Source organism: Labrus mixtus, chromosome 23, assembly GCF_963584025.1.
Source record: "Labrus mixtus chromosome 23, fLabMix1.1, whole genome shotgun sequence".
NCBI lineage: Eukaryota > Metazoa > Chordata > Actinopteri > Labriformes > Labridae > Labrus > Labrus mixtus.
The window spans coordinates 6,883,093-6,903,094 of NC_083634.1; the positions used below are offsets into that span (position 1 = coordinate 6,883,093).

The 20,002-nt window shown below is 42.1% G+C and overlaps 1 protein-coding gene across 1 annotated transcript in view; it reads right to left on the bottom strand.

Annotated features, from left to right (window-relative positions):
• zanl (zonadhesin, like) overlaps positions 1-11,699 on the bottom strand; it is a 33,995-nt gene extending 22,296 nt beyond the window's left edge. Inside the window, exons 1-23 of the mRNA XM_061031079.1 lie at positions 11,492-11,699; positions 11,133-11,398; positions 10,223-10,307; positions 9,993-10,142; positions 9,387-9,554; positions 9,196-9,293; positions 9,033-9,111; positions 7,280-7,642; positions 6,983-7,176; positions 6,735-6,876; positions 6,320-6,564; positions 6,034-6,182; positions 5,753-5,881; positions 5,147-5,285; positions 3,403-3,544; positions 2,814-3,010; positions 2,418-2,556; positions 1,991-2,062; positions 1,695-1,888; positions 1,447-1,588; positions 1,032-1,276; positions 746-894; positions 467-595 (exon numbers count right to left, since the gene is read on the bottom strand). Coding sequence (XP_060887062.1) covers positions 467-595; positions 746-894; positions 1,032-1,276; positions 1,447-1,588; positions 1,695-1,888; positions 1,991-2,062; positions 2,418-2,556; positions 2,814-3,010; positions 3,403-3,544; positions 5,147-5,285; positions 5,753-5,881; positions 6,034-6,182; positions 6,320-6,564; positions 6,735-6,876; positions 6,983-7,176; positions 7,280-7,642; positions 9,033-9,111; positions 9,196-9,293; positions 9,387-9,554; positions 9,993-10,142; positions 10,223-10,307; positions 11,133-11,398; positions 11,492-11,684 — 3,809 coding nt within the window. The 5' untranslated portion in view covers positions 11,685-11,699. The remainder of the gene's footprint in view (positions 1-466; positions 596-745; positions 895-1,031; positions 1,277-1,446; positions 1,589-1,694; positions 1,889-1,990; positions 2,063-2,417; positions 2,557-2,813; positions 3,011-3,402; positions 3,545-5,146; positions 5,286-5,752; positions 5,882-6,033; positions 6,183-6,319; positions 6,565-6,734; positions 6,877-6,982; positions 7,177-7,279; positions 7,643-9,032; positions 9,112-9,195; positions 9,294-9,386; positions 9,555-9,992; positions 10,143-10,222; positions 10,308-11,132; positions 11,399-11,491) is intronic.
• Between the last annotated feature and the right edge of the window lie 8,303 nt (positions 11,700-20,002).

Genomic DNA, 20,002 nt, shown 5'->3' on the forward strand with positions numbered 1-20,002 from the left:
ATGTTGAATATGCTGCCCCCCTAACAAGCCTCTGGAAAAGCGTAAGATAATGGTTGGATGAACTATCCATTTATCCATTTCCTCCACTTATATTGGCCTGGAAGGAAGTGGCATTAGTCTAAGCAATTTGACACTGAAATTCCTCATCCTAGCAGCATTTTGCAGCTCCTCCTGAGCGATTCCAAGGCATCCTCTGGCCAGATGGGACATATTATCCCTCCAGTGAGATCTGTGTCTATCCTAGGGTCCCTTCCCAGTTGGACGTACCTGGAAAACCTCCAGGAGGCATCCTAATCAGATGCCATTAACTGGCTTCTTTTGATGGAAAGGTTTAGAGGCTAGAACCAGACGTCCCTCCAGCAAATTCTCCCTTCAATATTCAACCAAACAGGGTTTTATGGACTCAGAAAGAGACTTCAAAGTGTATGATAGGGTTTCTAAAGAAGCAACAATGCATGCTACTCACTCTGGATCAGTGTTCCAGCTGTGTCCAAACTCATTGGCGCTGTTGGTCAATATTCCATCTGGTTTACGGAAGTCATCTTTGGTATCTCCATCATAGTTTCCACACAGTCCACACAGTATGTCCTGATAGCTACAAACAATTAACAAAAAGAACAAATTAGTGATTTGTGGAAGTGAGAGATCTTAACCATGCACATTTTTTTTTTAACGTAATTAAAACCAAGTACTCTCATTATTCATCAGTGACTATTTCAGCATTTTAACTTCAGCCTTCACTCACTCTTTAATAACTTTAATGTCCATGAAGTGGTTTCCATCATAGCGAACAGTTAAACCAAAGTCTGTGGACACTGTGTAGTGCTTTCCAGATTTGTACACAGAGACACCAGGGGCCGGTGACACAGGCAGGTTAACATTGGTCCCATTCACCTGTTTTAGGAAAACAGACATAATGACATTATGAGATATAATGTAGAGTAAAGTTACATGGGCACTCTTGTAGATATGTGGTATATGATTCTTGTAACCCTGCCAAAATTGTGTCAGGTCCTCCCTTCATGCCTTACCTGGACAGTACCACCTTTGAGAATGGAGATCTTCACATGACGTACGTACACATGTACGGCTTTCACATAGGAGATGGCTGGACTGTTGTAACGATTTTCATTGTCGGCATGGACCTCAAAGTACTGCAGAGATGTTGTATTGCACGGTGCAGACATCAAATAGCCACAGTTACCCATGAAGTTGTACTTTCGTTTGTCAAAGGTGGTGTAATGGGGATCACCGGACGCTATGCATGAAGATGTACCTAAGGGAAATTCAAATGATGTTATAAACTTAACAGGGATTTGAAGTCTAAGGTAGCCCAAATTAAACCAATGAATAAAAAATACATCCATTGGTCACATCACCCAGGACCATATTGGCTATTCAGAGGTTAAGTTGGAGGTGAGACTTGTCAGATGCAGAATCATTTACCTTTAGGATAGCAGCCTGAAACACCATTAACCTCTCGACACTCTTCATCTGCGGCACAGGAGTTATCAACACATTCCAAAGTGTAGTTCCCTGCACAGCGACACAGCTTTGAGCAGCCATCACCGACAACAATCTCCCCAGGCTGAAACAACATTCAACAAGGAATCAGTACCATGATTTATCGTCATTTCATCCTTGTACTGAGCAGAAATGTTTGCATATGGGGAATATTAGCCAGGACATCTGACCTCATAATAGTTGTTGTTGTCATCCAGGCAGCCACATTGTTCCAATGGCACACAGTGCCGCCCCTTAAAGACAAACCCTGGTTTGCAGAAGCAGCCGCTAATACAGGAGCCAGTGCAGTTGGTGGAGGGTTCCATACAGGTAGGAATACAAGCTGGACCACAGTCTATATACTCTGCATTAGGGGGACATGGATCTGTACAGCAGGGGGAAAAGGAATTGGTTAATGGAAAGCTTAGAATTATAAATTATTTGTAATTGGAATACAAAACCTGACTTCAATAACGACATATCTTACTTGGTGGTTTAGTTGTTGTAGGTCTTGGAGTTGTTGGTTTTGGTGTTGATGGACGAGGAGTTGTTGGTGGTGCTATTGATGAAAAATAATATTTTATCATGAAACCAGGTTTTAACGTTCATGCTTTCATAATTTTACCAGCATCCATGGTTATTTAGTACTGGAGTCACAATGCTCCAAATATCTAAATTGTATATGGAATATATGGATTTAAGAGCAAATTTCTCCAAGCAATCAAAACCCAGTTACATCATACCTTTTCTTGCAAATCAACTAAATATGTGGTTAACACTGAAATGAATGGAAATAGAAAAATTTGGCATGTAAACAACCTTCACAAATTACAACAAGTTATTTCACTAAGGAGGAGTTTAAACCCTTTTTGTTACATACATTCAAAGGTCTCCTCATACTGGTGTTAACTTACCGATTGGATAGCATCCCAAGTCTCCGTCCAGGTTTTTACACTCCTGCATTGGGGGGCAGTCATGGGCCGAACAGGAAATGAAGGGGGCATTACACCTGCACTTTATCTGGCAGTCCTCCAAATAAAACTCCTCTCCTGGCTTAAACACACACAGAGACACAAAAACAAACATGTCTGAATAGTTAATTACCATTTTAATGAGACATTTAGAAATGTGCAGAGGATCAACATTTACTAAACCTATACCCCCCCCCCCACACACACACACACACACACACACGTGTTGAAGGAGAATTCTCAATTAGTTGAAAAGACAGTTACTAACTGTCACATAACAACATAATGTCCAATCCCCCCCATTAATTTCAATTAAAGCCAGCTCTAATTTTCACCTACCTCGTAGTACTGTCCGTTAGTGTGTTTGCAACCACAGGAACTCTCCTGGACACACTTTCCAGCACTCAGGATGTAGCCTGGATCACACACACAGCCTTCAGAGCAAGGCCCGCCACAGGATGGAGGTTTCCCAGAACAGGTGTTCTGACAGGGGTCTGCACAGGGCTGATAGTGGCTGTTGGGGGGGCATTTCAGAGCTGGGGGGAGAATGAGAAACTGAGTTAAGTGATAACAATAACGTAGAGAAGAGGCAGATGCTTAAACCATGACCTGTCCTCCTCCTAAGCGGGAGAAATGTAAATGCTTTCTACTGATTAGTGGACAGACACATAAATACTTTGCATCCAAAAATTAGCTATTTCCCCGACTATTGTTTCGGTCACCTAGCAATTAACGCCGTTGCTTTGTGCGTGTGAGCTCTCCCCTTCTGCTATGTGCCCTAAACTTCGGCGAGCGCAGCCTACACTGCATCCAATCTGAAAGACTCTAAACCCTTTGGAAGAAACTCTATAGTTGCTTCTGTCTAGACCTCCCCACATTCCTCTATCCAGCTATCATTGGCCAATCCATCCGCTCACTCAACACTCACGGCAGAAGGTTTCATTCCTCCAGGGTCTAACATTGACACCACGGTCCTGGCATTCATTGACGTATGCTTCAATGGCTTCACACAGAATGGGCTTGGCTCCATCCAACTCGCACAGATCAAAGAGACAGTCCTGGAAGTAATTCTGAAAACAACAAACAAGACCAAGTCACAAAAAAACACCTACAAAGATTATTTAACCACATATTTACCATCTACATGCTACCAATGACATGACCCTTGCTATACCATCTGAAGAATGTTTGTCAAGTAAAAGTTACTCAATGAAATCAATCATTAATTTGAGTGCAGGAAATCTTCATATCTTAAGATTTTCCACAGATTAGCAATACCACACAAAGCCCCCCACCAAGTACTGAATTTGGGGCTTTTTTTCAAATAGGCCCACCACCTGCAGAGATGGTCATGGGGATCTAGTGCTTTGGAAGGCGAAAGCAGGGGCCTGGATATGCTGATCCCTTGCAACGCTGAGTGGTTCTTGGTACATAGCATGTCAGACCTCTGGCGGGGAAGGAACCGAAGTGGTGCAGGAGATGGAGAGGTACCAGCTAGATATAGTTGGGAACACCACCACACACCTGCACCAATTCTTGAACCAAACTCCTAGGGAGGCACCGGACTCTCCACTTTTCTGGAGTTGCCCATGATGAGGGGTGGCAGCCATCTATGGGAATACTCAATTACTCAATACCCAACCCCAACCAATGTGTTCTATGATGAGGAGGTGAAGTATGAAGATCCAGTGGAAGCTTTATCAAAACCCTTGGCACAGGTCGCTGAGGTAGTCAAAAGGCTCCTCAGTGGCAGGGTGCCAGGAATGGATGAGATCAACCCTGAGATGCTGAAGGCTCTGGACATTGTTGAGCTGTCTTGGATGACATGCCTCTTCAGTGTTTCCTGGAGGTCTTGGACAGTGTCTTTGGAACGGTCTGGGGTGGGGGATCTGACCCTCAGAAAAGTAGGACCAGAGGGTGTGCTTCAACTAACAGGGTATCACGCTCCTCAGGAAAAGTTAGCTCTAGGGTGCTGGAAAGGAGATTTCAGATGTTTTTAAACTTTTTATACTTTAGGACAACGCAGATTCTGTCCTGGCCATGGGACAGCGGACCAACTCTTTACCCTTGCCATCTGTTCCATGTATGATCAAAGTGAGAGCTGTGGAAAATGGTGGATTGTTTCACTCCAAATGGGGAGCAAGTCTTTTCCCTAAGTGAAAGAATAAAAGTAAATCGAGATCTTGTTTTCAGGTGAGGATTAAATGGATCATGAGATTGGCAGGCAAGTTGTTCCAGCATTAACAGTAATGTAGGCAACTCTGCACTGTACACTTGTGGTGAAGAGGGAGCTGAGCATAAAGGCAAAGCTTTCAATTTACCAACTGACCTAGGTTCAGCGACATCCCCTGAAGAGTTACTTGGTTCAGCCTAAGAGACAAGGTGATGAGCTTAGACTTCTGTAGGGAACTCTAAGTAGAGCTGCTGCTCCTTTGCATTGAAAGTAGCCAGTTGAGGTTGTTCAGAGAAGGAAGGAAGGAAGGAAGGAAGGAAGGAAGCAAGGAAAGAAGGATGGAGGAGGAAGAAAAGCTGACAGTATGCTGATCCCAGGGGTACGGCCCAAGGGCGGGATGGAAATGTACTTGAAATTTAACAACATCACAGGGGACATTTCTATATTCATATACCTTATAACAGTGTAATTGTGTTTGTTTGTGAGCGTTATTGCTTACATTGGGGTTGACTTTGGGGTGGCACACAGCGAAGGGACCATTTTGTTCCAGCAAAATGCCACAGTATCCAGAGCTCTCGTAAAGGTCCTGTTCTTCTTCATTGCATTCAGGGATGGTGGTATTAGGCTTCTTGTTACACCTGCCAGCACAGACTGTCATTTAGTGAAGCTCTGTTTGTGAAGGTCAGTAAGTTACTTTCTCTGGTAATTGCAAAGATGAGCCTAAGTGACATCTCATTGGGATCCTCTAGTGCACAGGAGGTTTTCCACATACTAAGAGGAGACCATGTGGTACACTCAGAGCTCTCAACAGGGCATATTTATCATGTATAATATTTGAACTAGGAAAGCCTTGAAATTTCCAAGGAGGAGCATGCAAACATTGCTGGAAAGAGGAACATCTGGAATACCATGTTGGGAATACTGCCATGGCAACAAGTCCCTGGTTCAGTGGAAGAGAATGGTTGGATGATTTAACAAGTATTTGGTGAATTATACATCTCCTTAACTTATCAGGGTCTGGAAGGCAGTGGCATTATGCTAAGCATGTTAACCCGGACATTCCTCATTCCAGCAATAATCTGTAGAATCAATGCATGCTACTCACTCTGGATCAGTGTTCCAGCTGTGTCCAAACTCATTGGCGCTGTTGGTCAATATTCCATCTGGTTTACGGAAGTCATCTTTGGTATCTCCATCATAGTTTCCACACAGTCCACACAGTATGTCCTGATAGCTACAAACAATTAACAAAAAGAACAAATTAGTGATTTGTGGAAGTGAGAGATCTTAACCATGCACATTTTGGTTTTTTTATGTAATTAAAACCAAGTACTCTCATGATTCATCAGTGACTATTTCAGCATTTTAACTTCAGCCTTCACTCACTCTTTAATAACTTTAATGTCCATGAAGTGGTTTCCATCATAGCGAACAGTTAAACCAAAGTCTGTGGACACTGTGTAGTGCTTTCCAGATTTGTACACAGAGACACCAGGGGCCGGTGACACAGGCAGGTTAACATTGGTCCCATTCACCTGTTTTAGGAAAACAGACATAATGACATTATGAGATATAATGTAGAGTAAAGTTACATGGGCACTCTTGTAGATATGAGGTATATGATTCTTGTAACCCTGCCAAAATTGTGTCAGGTCCTCCCTTCATGCCTTACCTGGACAGTACCACCTTTGAGAATGGAGATCTTCACATGACGTACATACACATGTACGGCTTTCACATAGGAGATGGCTAGACTGTTGTGACGATTTTCATTGTCGGCATGGACCTCAAAGTACTGCAGAGATGTTGTATTGCACGGTGCAGACATCAAATAGCTACAGTTACCCATGAAGTTGTACTTTCGTTTGTCAAAGGTGGTGTAATGGGGATCACCGGACGCTATGCATGACGATGTACCTAAGGGAAATTCAAATGATGTTATAAACTTAACAGGGATTTGAAGTCTAAGGTAGCCCAAATTAAACCAATGAATAAAAAATACATCCATTGGTCACATCACCCAGAACCATATTGGCTATTCAGAGGTTAAGTTGGAGGTGAGACTTGTCAGATGCAGAATCATCTACCTTTAGGATAGCAGCCTGAAACACCATTAACCTCTCGACACTCTTCATCTGCGGCACAGGAGTTGTCAACACATTCCAAAGTGTAGTTCCCTGCACAGCGACACAGCTTTGAGCAGCCGTCACCGACAACAATCTCCCCAGGCTGAAACAACATTCAACAAGGAATCAGTACCATGATTTATCGTCATTTCATCCTTGTACTGAGCAGAAATGTTTGCATATGGGGAATATTAGCCAGGACATCTGACCTCATAATAGTTGTTGTTGTCATCCAGGCAGCCACATTGTTCCAATGGCACACAGTGCCGCCCCTTAAAGACAAACCCTGGTTTGCAGAAGCAGCCGCTAATACAGGAGCCAGTGCAGTTGGTGGAGGGTTCCATACAGGTGGGAATACAAGCTGGACCACAGTCTATATACTCTGCATTAGGAGGACATGGATCTGTACAGCAGGGGAAAAAAGGAATCGGTTAATGGAAAGCTTAGAACTATAAATTAATTGGAATTGGAATACAAAACCAAACTTTCATAACGACATGTCTTACTTGGTGGTTTGGTTGTTGTAGGTCTTGGAGTTGTTGGTCTGGGTGTAGTAGGTCCAGGAGTTGTTGGTCTGGGTGTAGTAGGTCCAGGAGTTGTTGGTTTGGGTGTAGTTGGTCCAGGAGTTGTTGGTTTTGGCGTTGATGGACCAGGAGTTGTTGGTTTGGGTGTAGTAGGTCCAGGAGTTGTTGGTTTTGGCGTTGATGGACCAGGAGTTGTTGGTTTGGGTGTAGTTGGTCCAGGAGTTGTTGGTTTGGGTGTAGTTGGTCCAGGAGTTGTTGGTTTGGGTGTAGTTGGTCCAGGAGTTGTTGGTTTTGGCGTTGATGGACCAGGAGTTGTAACAGGAGGTTGAGGAGTGGTTGGTGGTGCTATATGTAAAAACAATAGTTTAAACATGAAGCCAGGTTTTTTCCTGGCTCAGAATGGGCCTTTGGGGGCTGACTATACACGCTGTAGTAAATGTTCTACCCACGTATTACAGTATAGTCTAGGAGTCTGTATTACCTTATTTGACAGAAATCTGTGCATTTCCTGTTATTTCTGACCATTTTAAATAATATTATCATTATGCTTAAGTTACTGAAACCCCAATTAATTCTGGTAAAGATTTTTCTTTATTGCAACAGTGAAACATGGGAGGGGAGGGATTTTGAGGGAGAGGGGTGTAATGAGATTGGGAGAGGGGAGGTCACATCCTGCCAGTGCATTTCACCCTCTTCCTATGATGGCTGCTCTTTTCCTTTAAATTGTGTTTTCATTTTACATACACATTTGTTTAAGTACATTTCTGAGTTACTAAGGTATTATGTCAAATAATCACAGATTTAAGTCACAGATAATTTGGATCATTTGATCAGATCAGGAAATTGAGAAATTATAAAAAGATATTTGCTGGCTATAATGCAGCGCTGTTTGACAGTCTGTGTGGAGAAGTTCACAGACTACAGCTGGCTGACGTTACGATCGTTAAGTTATTGATTGTTGATAAAAGCAGACACGGTGGAAGTGAATGGAGAAAAGTTGAACGTGCGTTCCCGACTTGGTCCATACGGATAGCGGATCAACCGTGTTCCGTTGCACTACAAGTCAACAGGTGCGCGCAGTGGTTGGCGTTCCGGTGTGTGTGTGCGTATACAGCCATGTATGTTGGTGTGTCTCGTCTCGGTGTGTCTCGTCTCGGTGTGTCCCCGCGTTGACCCCTGTGCAGACAGCAGAGGAGCAGGGACAAGTAGCCGCAGCTACATCATACGTGGTTTAGTATAGTTTTAACATGACTGTTGGGATAAATATTTACCGCCATGAAGTTGTTTGCTCTTTGAAATTAACTCGCCAAATGGAAAATCAACCCGAATTTAGCGCTTGTGGGTGTCAGCAGAGCGTCTGGAACCAGTCAAAAGAAAAGAACAGTCAATCAGCTGGCTATCCAGCGCGAGCCGCATGCGTAAACGGATGAGAGGGGAGATGACTGCTGGAAGTCAGAGATGTTGTATTTAAGTTTATGTTCTGCTTGTTCAACAGTCGTTTGATGTATTGATATTTTTAACACACATTCAGAGAGGATTTGATTTGCAATTTGAATCGTCTTTTTTTTCTTTTGGCGCTTGTGATTTTCCTTTGGCGCTGGTTAAAACCTCTTTGGGGGGGCGCCAAAGAATTCTCTATGCAGGAAAACCCTGCAAGCCATATATTATTTAGAGAGCATGAACATATTTCTGATTGAAGGTGAAGTAACATGAGTCCCTCAGTTCAGTTCCTCACCTTTGCAGGCCAGGACACACACGGCATCAACAGCAATATCTGTCAGTAGAGTCTCTCCAAAGGTACCCACAATAGCAAACTGAAGCAAAAAAATACAAAGTCAATACAAAGTTTTTTTTCTACACATGCTTAAACATACATGGAGACACATTCAAGTATTTACCTTGATGGCAGCAGTTCCTATGTAGCGGACCTCTGCAGGCCTCCATCCTTGACCCTGGTTTCCTCTGACAGTGAAGAGAGCAGGTCCAAGGGTTCCACCTGGTAAATAAAAATAACGACTTCAAGTCAAACACTTTTTGCTGTCTGACATCCTGTATTGGCTGACTTTAGAAGAAAAGCAATTTGTTATACCTGCACTGATGGTGTGCACGCTGATCTCCATGTTGTTGCTGGTGCCAAACAGGGTATAGTAGAAGGTGAGGTCCAGACATCCGGAGGTTGGGGTTATGAGAGGACTTATGAGCTTAGACTTGCGCCCAGAGACAGCCTCAGCAGAGTCCATCAACATGTATTGGCCCACTACATAGGGGAAAAAAAACAAATAAACATCTATCGTTAGATATGAGTAAAGCAAAACTAATCAAATAAACTTTCTATCTTGTTGATTATTGACATTATTTTGTGCTCATCTTAACAACATATGTTTGACAACAGGGCTAATATATTATTGTTAGTCATTGTTGACATTTTTATTTGACTTTTATCTCAAGAAAAATGTACCATAGGATTTCTGACTTTGCGGCTTGTAGTAGACATTATTATTAGAATTCTAACTTCAATACAATAATTGATTTTATGAGAATGAGTATTTGAGTTGGTGCTCATCTCCATGTTTACATGGCGGCCAACTACCAATAAGTTAGAGAGTAAGTCTGGGTCTAAGACAAATGTATTGTATAATATAGTATCATATTTTATTGTATTGTATCACAAGTATTTAAAAGAAGAACCACTTACAGCCAGGTTTCGAGTAGTCGTCATCGGGTCCACTTCCTTCGGTATTCGTTGATCCAGTAAAGTAATCAAATCCATACATTTCCTCGATATCGTTTTCAGTCGTCCACCCACAGGAGTCATACTCGTCAAAATCACAGCCAGAAACACAAGCTGTGGAAAACATTCAGACAGATTAGATAAAGTGATATGTGTTTCTGTATGAATGTATGTGTAGATGTGTGTTAACTCACAAGGACATGCTCCGTCGTTTATCACAATGTTGTCCACAGCTGTGTCACAGGAAGCAGTCAAGCCTCTTTTAGCCTCGAAGACGATCTACAAATGCAGAAAGAAAACATGATGACTCTGTTTGAAGGCACGTTAAGGCAGATCCTTTTGAGTCTGGTTAGGTCACATACATTTCTATGGCGGATTACTTTTGACACCTTGTGGGATGTTGCCAATTTATATCAGGTTGTGAAGACGATAGAAGCATTTCTAGTGGCTTTATCATCAACCATGTTTTTTCACAATATCATTTGATGCAGGACACTGGAGGGTAGGGTTAGGGTTTGCAAACCCCTAACCCCTTCACTTGTATTTACAAACATTTTCTTTGATAGTGTGGTAAATTAGTTTGCAATTTGCACCAAATTTGTCATGACATTTTTCTTTTGACTTTAACTCCTCCCCCTTACAGCTTCACAATTTGCTCATTTATGGCTTAAAAAGAAATCAAGATGGCGATATGTTAAATTGACTTTGGCTTGTTTAGTTCTTTTCTAGACTTCTGACTCCTCAAAGTGCTTTTACACCACATTACTTACCAACTAAGGGAACGGTTAGCTGAGAAACGTAAATGAGATCAGGGTTTACTGTTGCAAACTGTACTGAACCAAACCAGACGGCTTGGTGGAAACGAAGCTTATCACACGTTGCTCACCCTGGCTCTATTTTTGTGCACATTCATTTGCATATCACCCCCCCCCCCCCCCCCCCCCCCCCCCGATCTCCATTTCTATTTGAACTTAAAGCTGCTGCGAGCCAAAGAGTTCCATTCCTTGGTAATGTAAGTGTGCAATTAAGACAGAGTGCAGGAACTCGTCCCCATGCACTTTTCACTGTTACACCATCACAACACTACGACCTGCTAACACTTACTTGAACATTTTCGCTGCTTGGTTTTGACACTGTGACAGAACCCAGAAGCCAGGATGGACTCTGGTATCCGACTTTCTCAAAGACTTTTTCCTCTTGGCTGGAATTCTTCGCCAGCACCCTGAAAACGTTCCTACTGTCTGAGCCATACATGTAGTAATGAAACTGGACACAGATCTGATTGGATGGTGACGAGATGACGGGACTCAGCAGACGGACCTTCTTTCCATTTGCCACGTTATCACCCTCGTGGTAGATGTAGAATCCCTCTGCAGACAGATTGATGGATTTGTCATAAGTCAGTCTTGGTCTGGTTAGCAGTACAGAAATAAGACATTTCTAATAAATGATTCAGCACTGACTTCCATCAGGGTAGTCTCCAGGGGGGCCAGTGTTTTCTGTCGGGGTGCCCCCTTTGTGTCTCGTCCAGTCGCCATCGTCTGTGTAGTCCTGTTTGAAGTTACAGAATGGGTCGCTGTCCAGGTTAAAGTCGCAGGAGGTCAGCACCGCCGCTGGAGAATGACAAACAACATAACACAGAGAACACAGTGTCATAAAAAACCACCAACAACACGATTCAAATGAATAAATGGAGCTTTAGAGGAGTTAAGTTACTTCTAAAGTTTGTGTGATTTTCTTTAAAGTGACGGTACGTTTAAAAGTCAAATTTCTCTCTACTCTTACTTAAGTCAAATTGTTTACATTTGTAAAAAAAGAAATAATTTCACTGAAGTCTTATTTCTTTAGAAATTTGCAAAGGTTCACCGTTTCCAGATTTTAAAGATAGTGTCAGCAGCTTGTTCCTTCAAAATAAAATACAGACTTCTCCTAAAGTGAAGCTGCTTCATCATCCCTTCTGGGCCTCCATACATGTGTGGTGGTGACTGTGTCTGCAGAGACTCTGTCCTCTGACTGGATTTTACTGTTCTGGTTGACTCGGGACGTTTCTGGGCGGAGCTGGTGTGTTTCCTCCAGCCAATGACAGAGCAGCAGGTGAGTTTAGGAGTGGATACAATTCAGTGATTGGACGTGATTCAAACTGGTGAATATGACAGACGTGGACGTAGCAGCAAAGAAGAGAAAATATAATCACAGTAAGGAGAAACACCAAGCGGATAAAGCTCGTTCTAAAGCGAGGGTGAACCTTGTGTTGTCTTTTACCCGTGGACGCAGAGTTGGTCTGCTTCCTGTTGGACAGGCAGGTGACAAACACCGGCGGTTAGCTTGTGTTAGCTTGCAGTGTAGGTACAAGCAGTAAACGTACACACTACGTCCTGCAGTGAGGGTGAGATTCTGGGGGCTATGAGCCCAGGAGGAGGAGGGGCCCAGATTGAATGTTGTGTTCACAAGCTGCAACCACAGACTGTGAATATGAATGTTTGAAGCCTGAGTGACGCCACCCGTCTGTTCCTGCAGGGGGCACTGGAGTCCAATGGCGGTCTCCATGCTGGAAATGCTGTCTCAGTCTAACTTTCAGTCAACCTAACGACAGGTTGAGAGCTGGAGCTGAGGTGGGTTATACGCCTCCTGACAAACCGTTACGCCGCGCCCGCCTATCAATCAGGTCAGCTACACGCCTTATTGTGAATAACTCTTATCCTTCATCAAATCAAAACTGATGAGTCATCAAAACATTCACCCCCCGTACAGTGTGTGTCGATCGAGACATGAGCTAATCAGACCTATTTGGTTTTTTGAACCAGGCTGTAAACATGTTAATCTCTGCTGTAAAAATAGGCTTTTAGAATGGGTGTGTATGTGACTTCCTGTGCTTCTGCAGCCAGCCTCTAGTGGACACTCAATGAACTGCAAGATTTTTGCTCTTCAGCATCGTCTTCTTTATTCAACACCGGAGGTTGCTGATTGGCTGCAATGAACATTTCTACTGGCTCTACCTTTAAGCGTTAAAGTACTTAAAATAGTGTTAACTCTTGTGAAACTATTTTCATTTAAAGTCCATTTACCAATTTTAAATAAAGAGTTATTTTTTTAATGAGAGGTTTACAAATACGAGGCAGTGATTTTATTGCTCTGACTGAGTGCTGATATCTGTGTGTTTGTACGAGCTGCATGTGTGTGTGTTTACAGTATGTGAAAGTGCTTGCTGGGTGTGTATCTGCAGATAAGGAGCTGTATAGATCTAAAGTCCAAGTCCATCTCAAGGTCAGGCTGTGGATCACATGACTTGCTGCTGTCACGTCACTCCAGTTATTTTTATATTGTTTTCTAATTTATTTAATTCCTCTGTGTTTGTACGAGATAAAGATAGAAGGTTTATTGGATCATTAAAAACAACTCACCATCGTCTCTATGTGTTTTCTGCAGCCTGTAAATCAGATCAAAAACAAACGTTTGGTGAAACAGCTGAAAGCATGTGTTCAGTTCTGATGATTTAACATGAAGGAATTTCTTTCTGAGCATTGATCTGCAGTTAGAACATCCTGAGGTTATCTCGCTGTAGGTGTATCGTCTACTGCTTCACATTTACACATTCTCTCTGAGTGATAACTTTAGTCCCCACTCAGGTCTATTATCAGCTTCAAATCACTCAAACATCGACAGAACATCGCTGTTCTGTCGTCAGTCTGTCCTCTTACTGTCGTCAGTCTGTCCCATGCAACAGAAAATATCTACATCAATTCATTGCAATAAAACGATTCTGTCATTTAAAGGCAGTTTGATCCATAAAATCCAGCTGATGGTGTTTAAACAGCACAATATAAAATCATGACATAAGAAAACAATCATTGTTTTGAATAAATTATTTTCTTGAGTGAGTAACGATGCAAAATAAGAATATCAGAGCACATCCAGCAGGTCATTATAACAGACACAAACCCCGACAAGCTGCAGAGACATGGTGTTTTAAAAACAGGATTAAACACAAATAATGATAATAATTATATCCTTCTGAGTCTGGAGCACCAATCAGCTGACTAACAGAACATTTATTTTGATTACTAATTAAGAAACTCGAAGAGAGAATAAAACAAAAACAAGATGACAGTAAAAATCAATGAGTCACTTTAGTTCATCCGATTTATCACTTATTTAAAAGTTCTTTAACAACACATGCTCAAATGCTTATTAAAGTCAGGGCGCCGATGCCTAGCGGTTAGCGCGCACGACCCATGTACAGAGACATAGCCCTCCAAGCAGGCGGCCCAGGCTCGAAACCGACCTGTGGCTCCATTCCCACAAGTCAAACCCCTTCTCTCTCTCCCTGATTTCAGACTCTATCCACTTTTAATGAAATATCTAATCGAGTGATTTCTTTCTCATGGACATGATGATTTCAGAGGGGTCGACTCACCTGTGTCCTGCTCCACAGCTGCACATCCATAAGAGCAGGATTATAAAATGTAAAGAGTCCATTGCTAACTGTTAGCAGCTAGCAGGTGGAAGACACAGGGACACGGCAGAGGGCTTTATATACAGAGGACTCAGGGACGGGGACGGGGACGGGGGGGTTGGGTGGAGACAGGGTGGCTGTGACTGGTGGAGGGGGGGGGTGTTTGGATGCTGAATTGCTGCATTTCTTGATGTTGCAAACTGTGTGAATGAGTAACCGAGCGATAGAGACGGGTGTGTCCTCCTGGGAGCGTACATGTGCTTTCTGACCTCTGAGCTGTTCACTCACTGGGCGGGGATGTCCATCAAACGCTACGTTACAAAAAGAGACATGATGGAGCTTGTTGTGTAATAAACAGAAAACTTTGATCGGGACACACCTTCCCCGTCATGTTCTGTGTTTAGACATTTTGATTTATGAGACAAAGACTCACCTGTGCTCAGGTGAAGGGAGGGGACACAATAAGGAAGGAATCTGAATAATAAGGAATATTCTGCTCATGAATAGTAACCAGGCTCAACAGTGTAGTTAAGGAAGTCAAAATCCCCGTTAATTTCCTCATAGTGGATTCAATTATTAGCCATGATATCATAACCATCTCAGGTAGACTGACCACGAGCTACCTGAGAAACGATGGTTTATACTCCTGGAGGAGACACAAGCTCGCATTATATTAACCTTGTTTTTTATTTATTTTTTGACTTTGCTTTTGCAGTTTTACAAAGAGTGAATACATAATACATGCCTATATGTAAAAAATAAAGACATTTGGCAGCCAAGCCAAACAGGAATTTGTGATTTGAGAGACGGGACAGTACGAACTGGACACACAGGACACAAGGGACAAAACCAGACACACATATCAACCTCGATTTAAGAACAACATGCTTTATTCACGATATCGGGGAAAAGAACTACACTACCCACGGTCATAGAGTCTTGAGGCTATGTCTCTGATTGGCTGAGCTCGCTGTTACCATGGCAATGTTTCCCGCCCCTCAGTGCCAAATGTGAACAAATGCATAGTTTCTCTAGCTAACTAGCTAGCTAGCTAGTAGCTAACAGTAAAGGTGCTAATAACCTTGTTCTCCTGAAGTGAATGTCATTTATATATTCAACAACACAGACTACAACATATCACAACCCGTGTATTAACACAATAAACACAATAACAACGACTAAAGTTACATTGAAGAAGAAGAGGCATTATTCACAATGCATTGTGGGATGTGTAGTTCACTGACTCCAGACGAAAATGATGTACACAGTCTCTTACCTTAACTTTTTTCTTTGTCTTTTAACACTGTTTTTGCGCTGAATTAAATGATTTATAGTCACGAGTATTGGGGTAGCTGGTTGTCATGGTTACAGGCGTCAATCTCTTGATATAAGGATGTAGTTAATTGTCAATGGAGCATTTGAACGGGGAACCAGAGCCGCCGTAAAAGTGGGCTCTCTGGTATAGCGTCATTATGTATGAAGATATGAAACTTTTTCTTGTGAGTGTTGAGATGTTGACGTCTTGCTGAAGAGCTGAAAATGCATGAATTCAGGCTGCGTTCCATTTTCAGACTCTTAACGGTCATTTGAAGGGTATCAGGTCTTTCACTGTCTGTATCTTCTTCTTGGTTTCTGTTTTTAGCATCATTACTTCAGTGCTAATGACATAGACAGTGCATTGTTGTTAAACTTTGTCGTCCATAGCAACTGCACTGACTAACTTTCCATGTGCAGTTTGACCTCTGGCTCACTGCGTAGACTGTGACACTTTATCTGAGTTCTCTAAGAACTCACTGATTCCCTTTCTACTGAAATGATCAAAAACACTGACACCCCTTCATTCTAAGATTGTCATTTTTTTAATGCCCAAACATTAATATCGGATAATCAAAAATAAGAATAAATATGTAAGAAGATGAGAAATGATTGGACTAATGAGCTTGGAAGTGTCTTGGGGTTCAATCAATCATAGATGTGCTCACTTTGCAAAAATAATCCTCACTTCACCAAAAGCCACGACTATTGATGTGACAGCGGTTGATCTTTTTTTGTTTAGGACTGCCCAAAAACGTACAGTCTTCACCGGGCATGAGAAACAAAGCTTGACGTTTAGAGAAGATGAGGAAAAAGTCTGTAATAAAAAATGAAAAATGTAGTTGGGTAAAAAACACAGTTCCTAAATTACTGTTTGGTACAAACTTTTGAACAGAGGATGAAGGAATAATAATCAGTCTTATCAGGAACGTTCTGTAAACCTACAGAAGGTTCCAGATAATATTCATTTAGGTCACTGTGTATGTTGATAATTGCACCTACTTTCAGTCAACTTGACGACAGGCTGAGAGCTGGAGCTGAGGCGGGTTTTAAACCTCCTGTCAAACCGTTACACCGCGCCTGCCTGTCAGTCATGTCAGCTACACACCTTACTGTGAATAACTCTTATCCTTCATCAAATCAAAACATTAACCCCCGTACAGTGTGTGCCGATCGAGACATGAGCTAATCAGACCTATTTGGTTTTTTGAACCAGGCTGTAAACATGTTAATCTCTGCTGTAAAAACAGGATTTTTGAATGGGTGTGTATGTGACTTCCTGTGCTTCTGCAGCCAGCCTCTAGTGGACACTCAAGGAACTGCAGGATTTTACAATTCAGCATCGGCTTCATGTTTCAACACCGCAGGATGCTGCTTGGTTTACAGCCTGGTACAAAAACAGTTTGGGTTTCTAGAGCTCATTTCTCTCTTCAACTGTACGAGCTGAATGTTTACTTTATATTAAGGTTTAAAGAGATTTAGAATCAGGGGCATGGTTTCTTACGGTTTTGTATTAAACTATTATTTTTGTTTTCATTCAATTGCAGTTTTTTTATTTATTGTCTTTTTTCAATGAACAATTTTTCTGCACATTTAAGTATGAAGCGACAATCTTTTACATTTTCCATGGTATGGACTAAGATCTGCCCAAAGAAAAGGTATAAATGTGTTTGCGAAATTTGTTTTCTCCCCCGTCACACCTAGGCACATTAAAGTTTCTTTATCTCGACTTTTAAAACTTCTTAGTCACACATTTCAGTCAGAGATAAGAGGAGCAGGAGGAAGACGCCAGATTTTACAATACGGATAAATCCTTTAATTAGAGCTCACATACCGTAACAGATCAACTGATACTATCGTGGTACTGAATCAGGCTCAATATTCTAAAACGGTTGTGTCAAAGTTTTATGTTCAAGACCTTTGAAGATACAAAGGAAAACAAAGAAGTGATTGTACCCGACCTAAAAAGGCTCTGATGTTTCTAATAAGCTCCACGAGCAGAATTGTGTTCAAACTAGGATCAATATTGGAGATGCTTTTGAAAAATGGAGAGAGGTTAGAACACAGAAAGGTTTACAGGCCGATGCAGAGCTGGATAAACACTGAAGCTTCAGTGTTCACCACATGGTGACCTGTGAGAGCATCTACTCTAGAGAGGAGGGGGCGGGGGGAGACAGCGCTCTACAATGTTTAGATTTTCGACTGCAGTACCCATTTTAAACACTAGGGGTCAGAGTTACATATTGCTCCTTTAAACTGACTTTCTTAATTAAGTGATAGTTTCTGTCAAATCTTCGTACAATGTTTTACTCTGCTGTGACTGATAAAGTTACTAACCCCCATTTTGTTCTCCCTTTGTCTTTTAGGCCAGGCATACACAGCAGTGTTTTATACATTTTAAAGTGAGTGTGAGTTAATGGAAGAGGAGATGATAATTGTGAAGGAATACTTACAGTAAGCACGGATATGACTAAATTCACTCAAATCTTTAAACAAATTGACATTTTAAATTCAGCTTGAACCCCTATGCCACATCCACGTTTCGGGCGGTTTAACTCATACACACACAAAATGGGCATGAAGAGTTTTGTAGTTTAACTTGTGTCAGAAAGTTCAGGTGGAATGAGATTTGTATAACTTAAAGCTGCTGTAGTTAGTCATTGAATCTGAGTGCAGCCAGTGTTTGAGTTTCGGTGCATTTGAAGAACTTTCTCTTTCTTGTCTTGGTCGTTTCTCTTTAAGAGTTTTTATCTGAGTCACAGGACGAATGAATAGAAAGCAGACAAAGTGTTATTTGTTCTGTTTAAACAAGAATGTGTGTAAAGTGCTTTTGATTCACAGATATCTTGAAGGAAGCTTACAGGAAACCTGGGGTTGTATTTTTTTTGTAAGCGTCATAAAAGAAAACATTAGACCACAGAGTGATGCAGTGACGAGTCCTTAAACCTGGAAATAGATTCTGCTGGTTCTGTCATCTCGAGGTCATGAAGACACATTTACTGTGCTGCTCAGAGGACGTAACGGGTCGGGCTGCGGGGATATGAAGGTTTTAGAAGAGACAGGGTCAGTTTAGAATGACGTCATAAAGCAGTCCACTTCCTGGTTTGAACAGGGTTGCGTTCACATCTCCCATGGACCGTACTCAAGTACACATGAATCGTGCCCAAGACTGCCTCTTTAAGCGGACTCAGGCACGGTACCAGAGTACGGTACGTTTGTGATCAAATGAACCGGACTTTGGGGTCAAGTGTACTCTGATCTGGGCCCAGGTCCCTCGTCTGAAACCACCCTCAGACTCTGCCATTCACGGTTTCTTTAAGTCACAAGTCCAACACCAGTTTAGCCTTGTATCCTTACTTTACCATTCTCTGCTTCTTCTTCCATGATTTTCTTGATGAACGTGTTAGTGTCCTTAAAATGTTTTCACCACAGAGCTTATTGTCAGCAATAATCCTAAACCCATAGAAAACCCCAGTAGGCTTTTTGTCGAGGGAACCAGTGTGGTGCTAACTTCTGGGTTAGCTTACAGAAATACTTCATCCCCTGTAGCACTCTATACTGTGCATGATTCAAAATGACAAACATCGCCTGATCTAAAGCTTGAGCTCAGCTCTCGTCTAAGTGTGATTGGACTGAAATCATAAAAAGATAGCATCCTCAACATGACTCAGGAGTTTCTGTGGAAGTCCCGATCTCATAAAGATACTGAGACGAGAGAAAACTCCTCCCAAGTGAAGACATTCATATTTACGATCCAGTGAAGGAGATGAAGGGGTGTTGTTTGGATTCAGAGGCTCACGTTGCTAAAGTACGTTAGATCCTGGCTTCATGTTTCAACATGAACAGTAATGATTTATCCAACTTCCCTACAGTGTTTCTCTGCTGTTCAAACTTTTTCTTCTTGCACCTGTTATCTCTATCCACTCCTAAACTCACCTGCTGCGCTGTCATTGGCTGGAAGAAACACACCAGCTCCTCCCCGCCCAGAAACGAGGACAGGGTCTCTGCAGACACAGTCACCACCACACATGTATGGAGGCCCAGAAGGGACGATGGAGCAGCTTCACTTTAGGAGAAGTCTGTATTTTATTTTGAAAGACAAAGCTGCTGAATCCATCTTTAAGGAAAGCTCTGGAAGTCTCTCTCTCTCTCTCTCTCTCTCTCTCTCTCTGAACGTAGATAAATTCTTATCGTTATAAAACCAGGA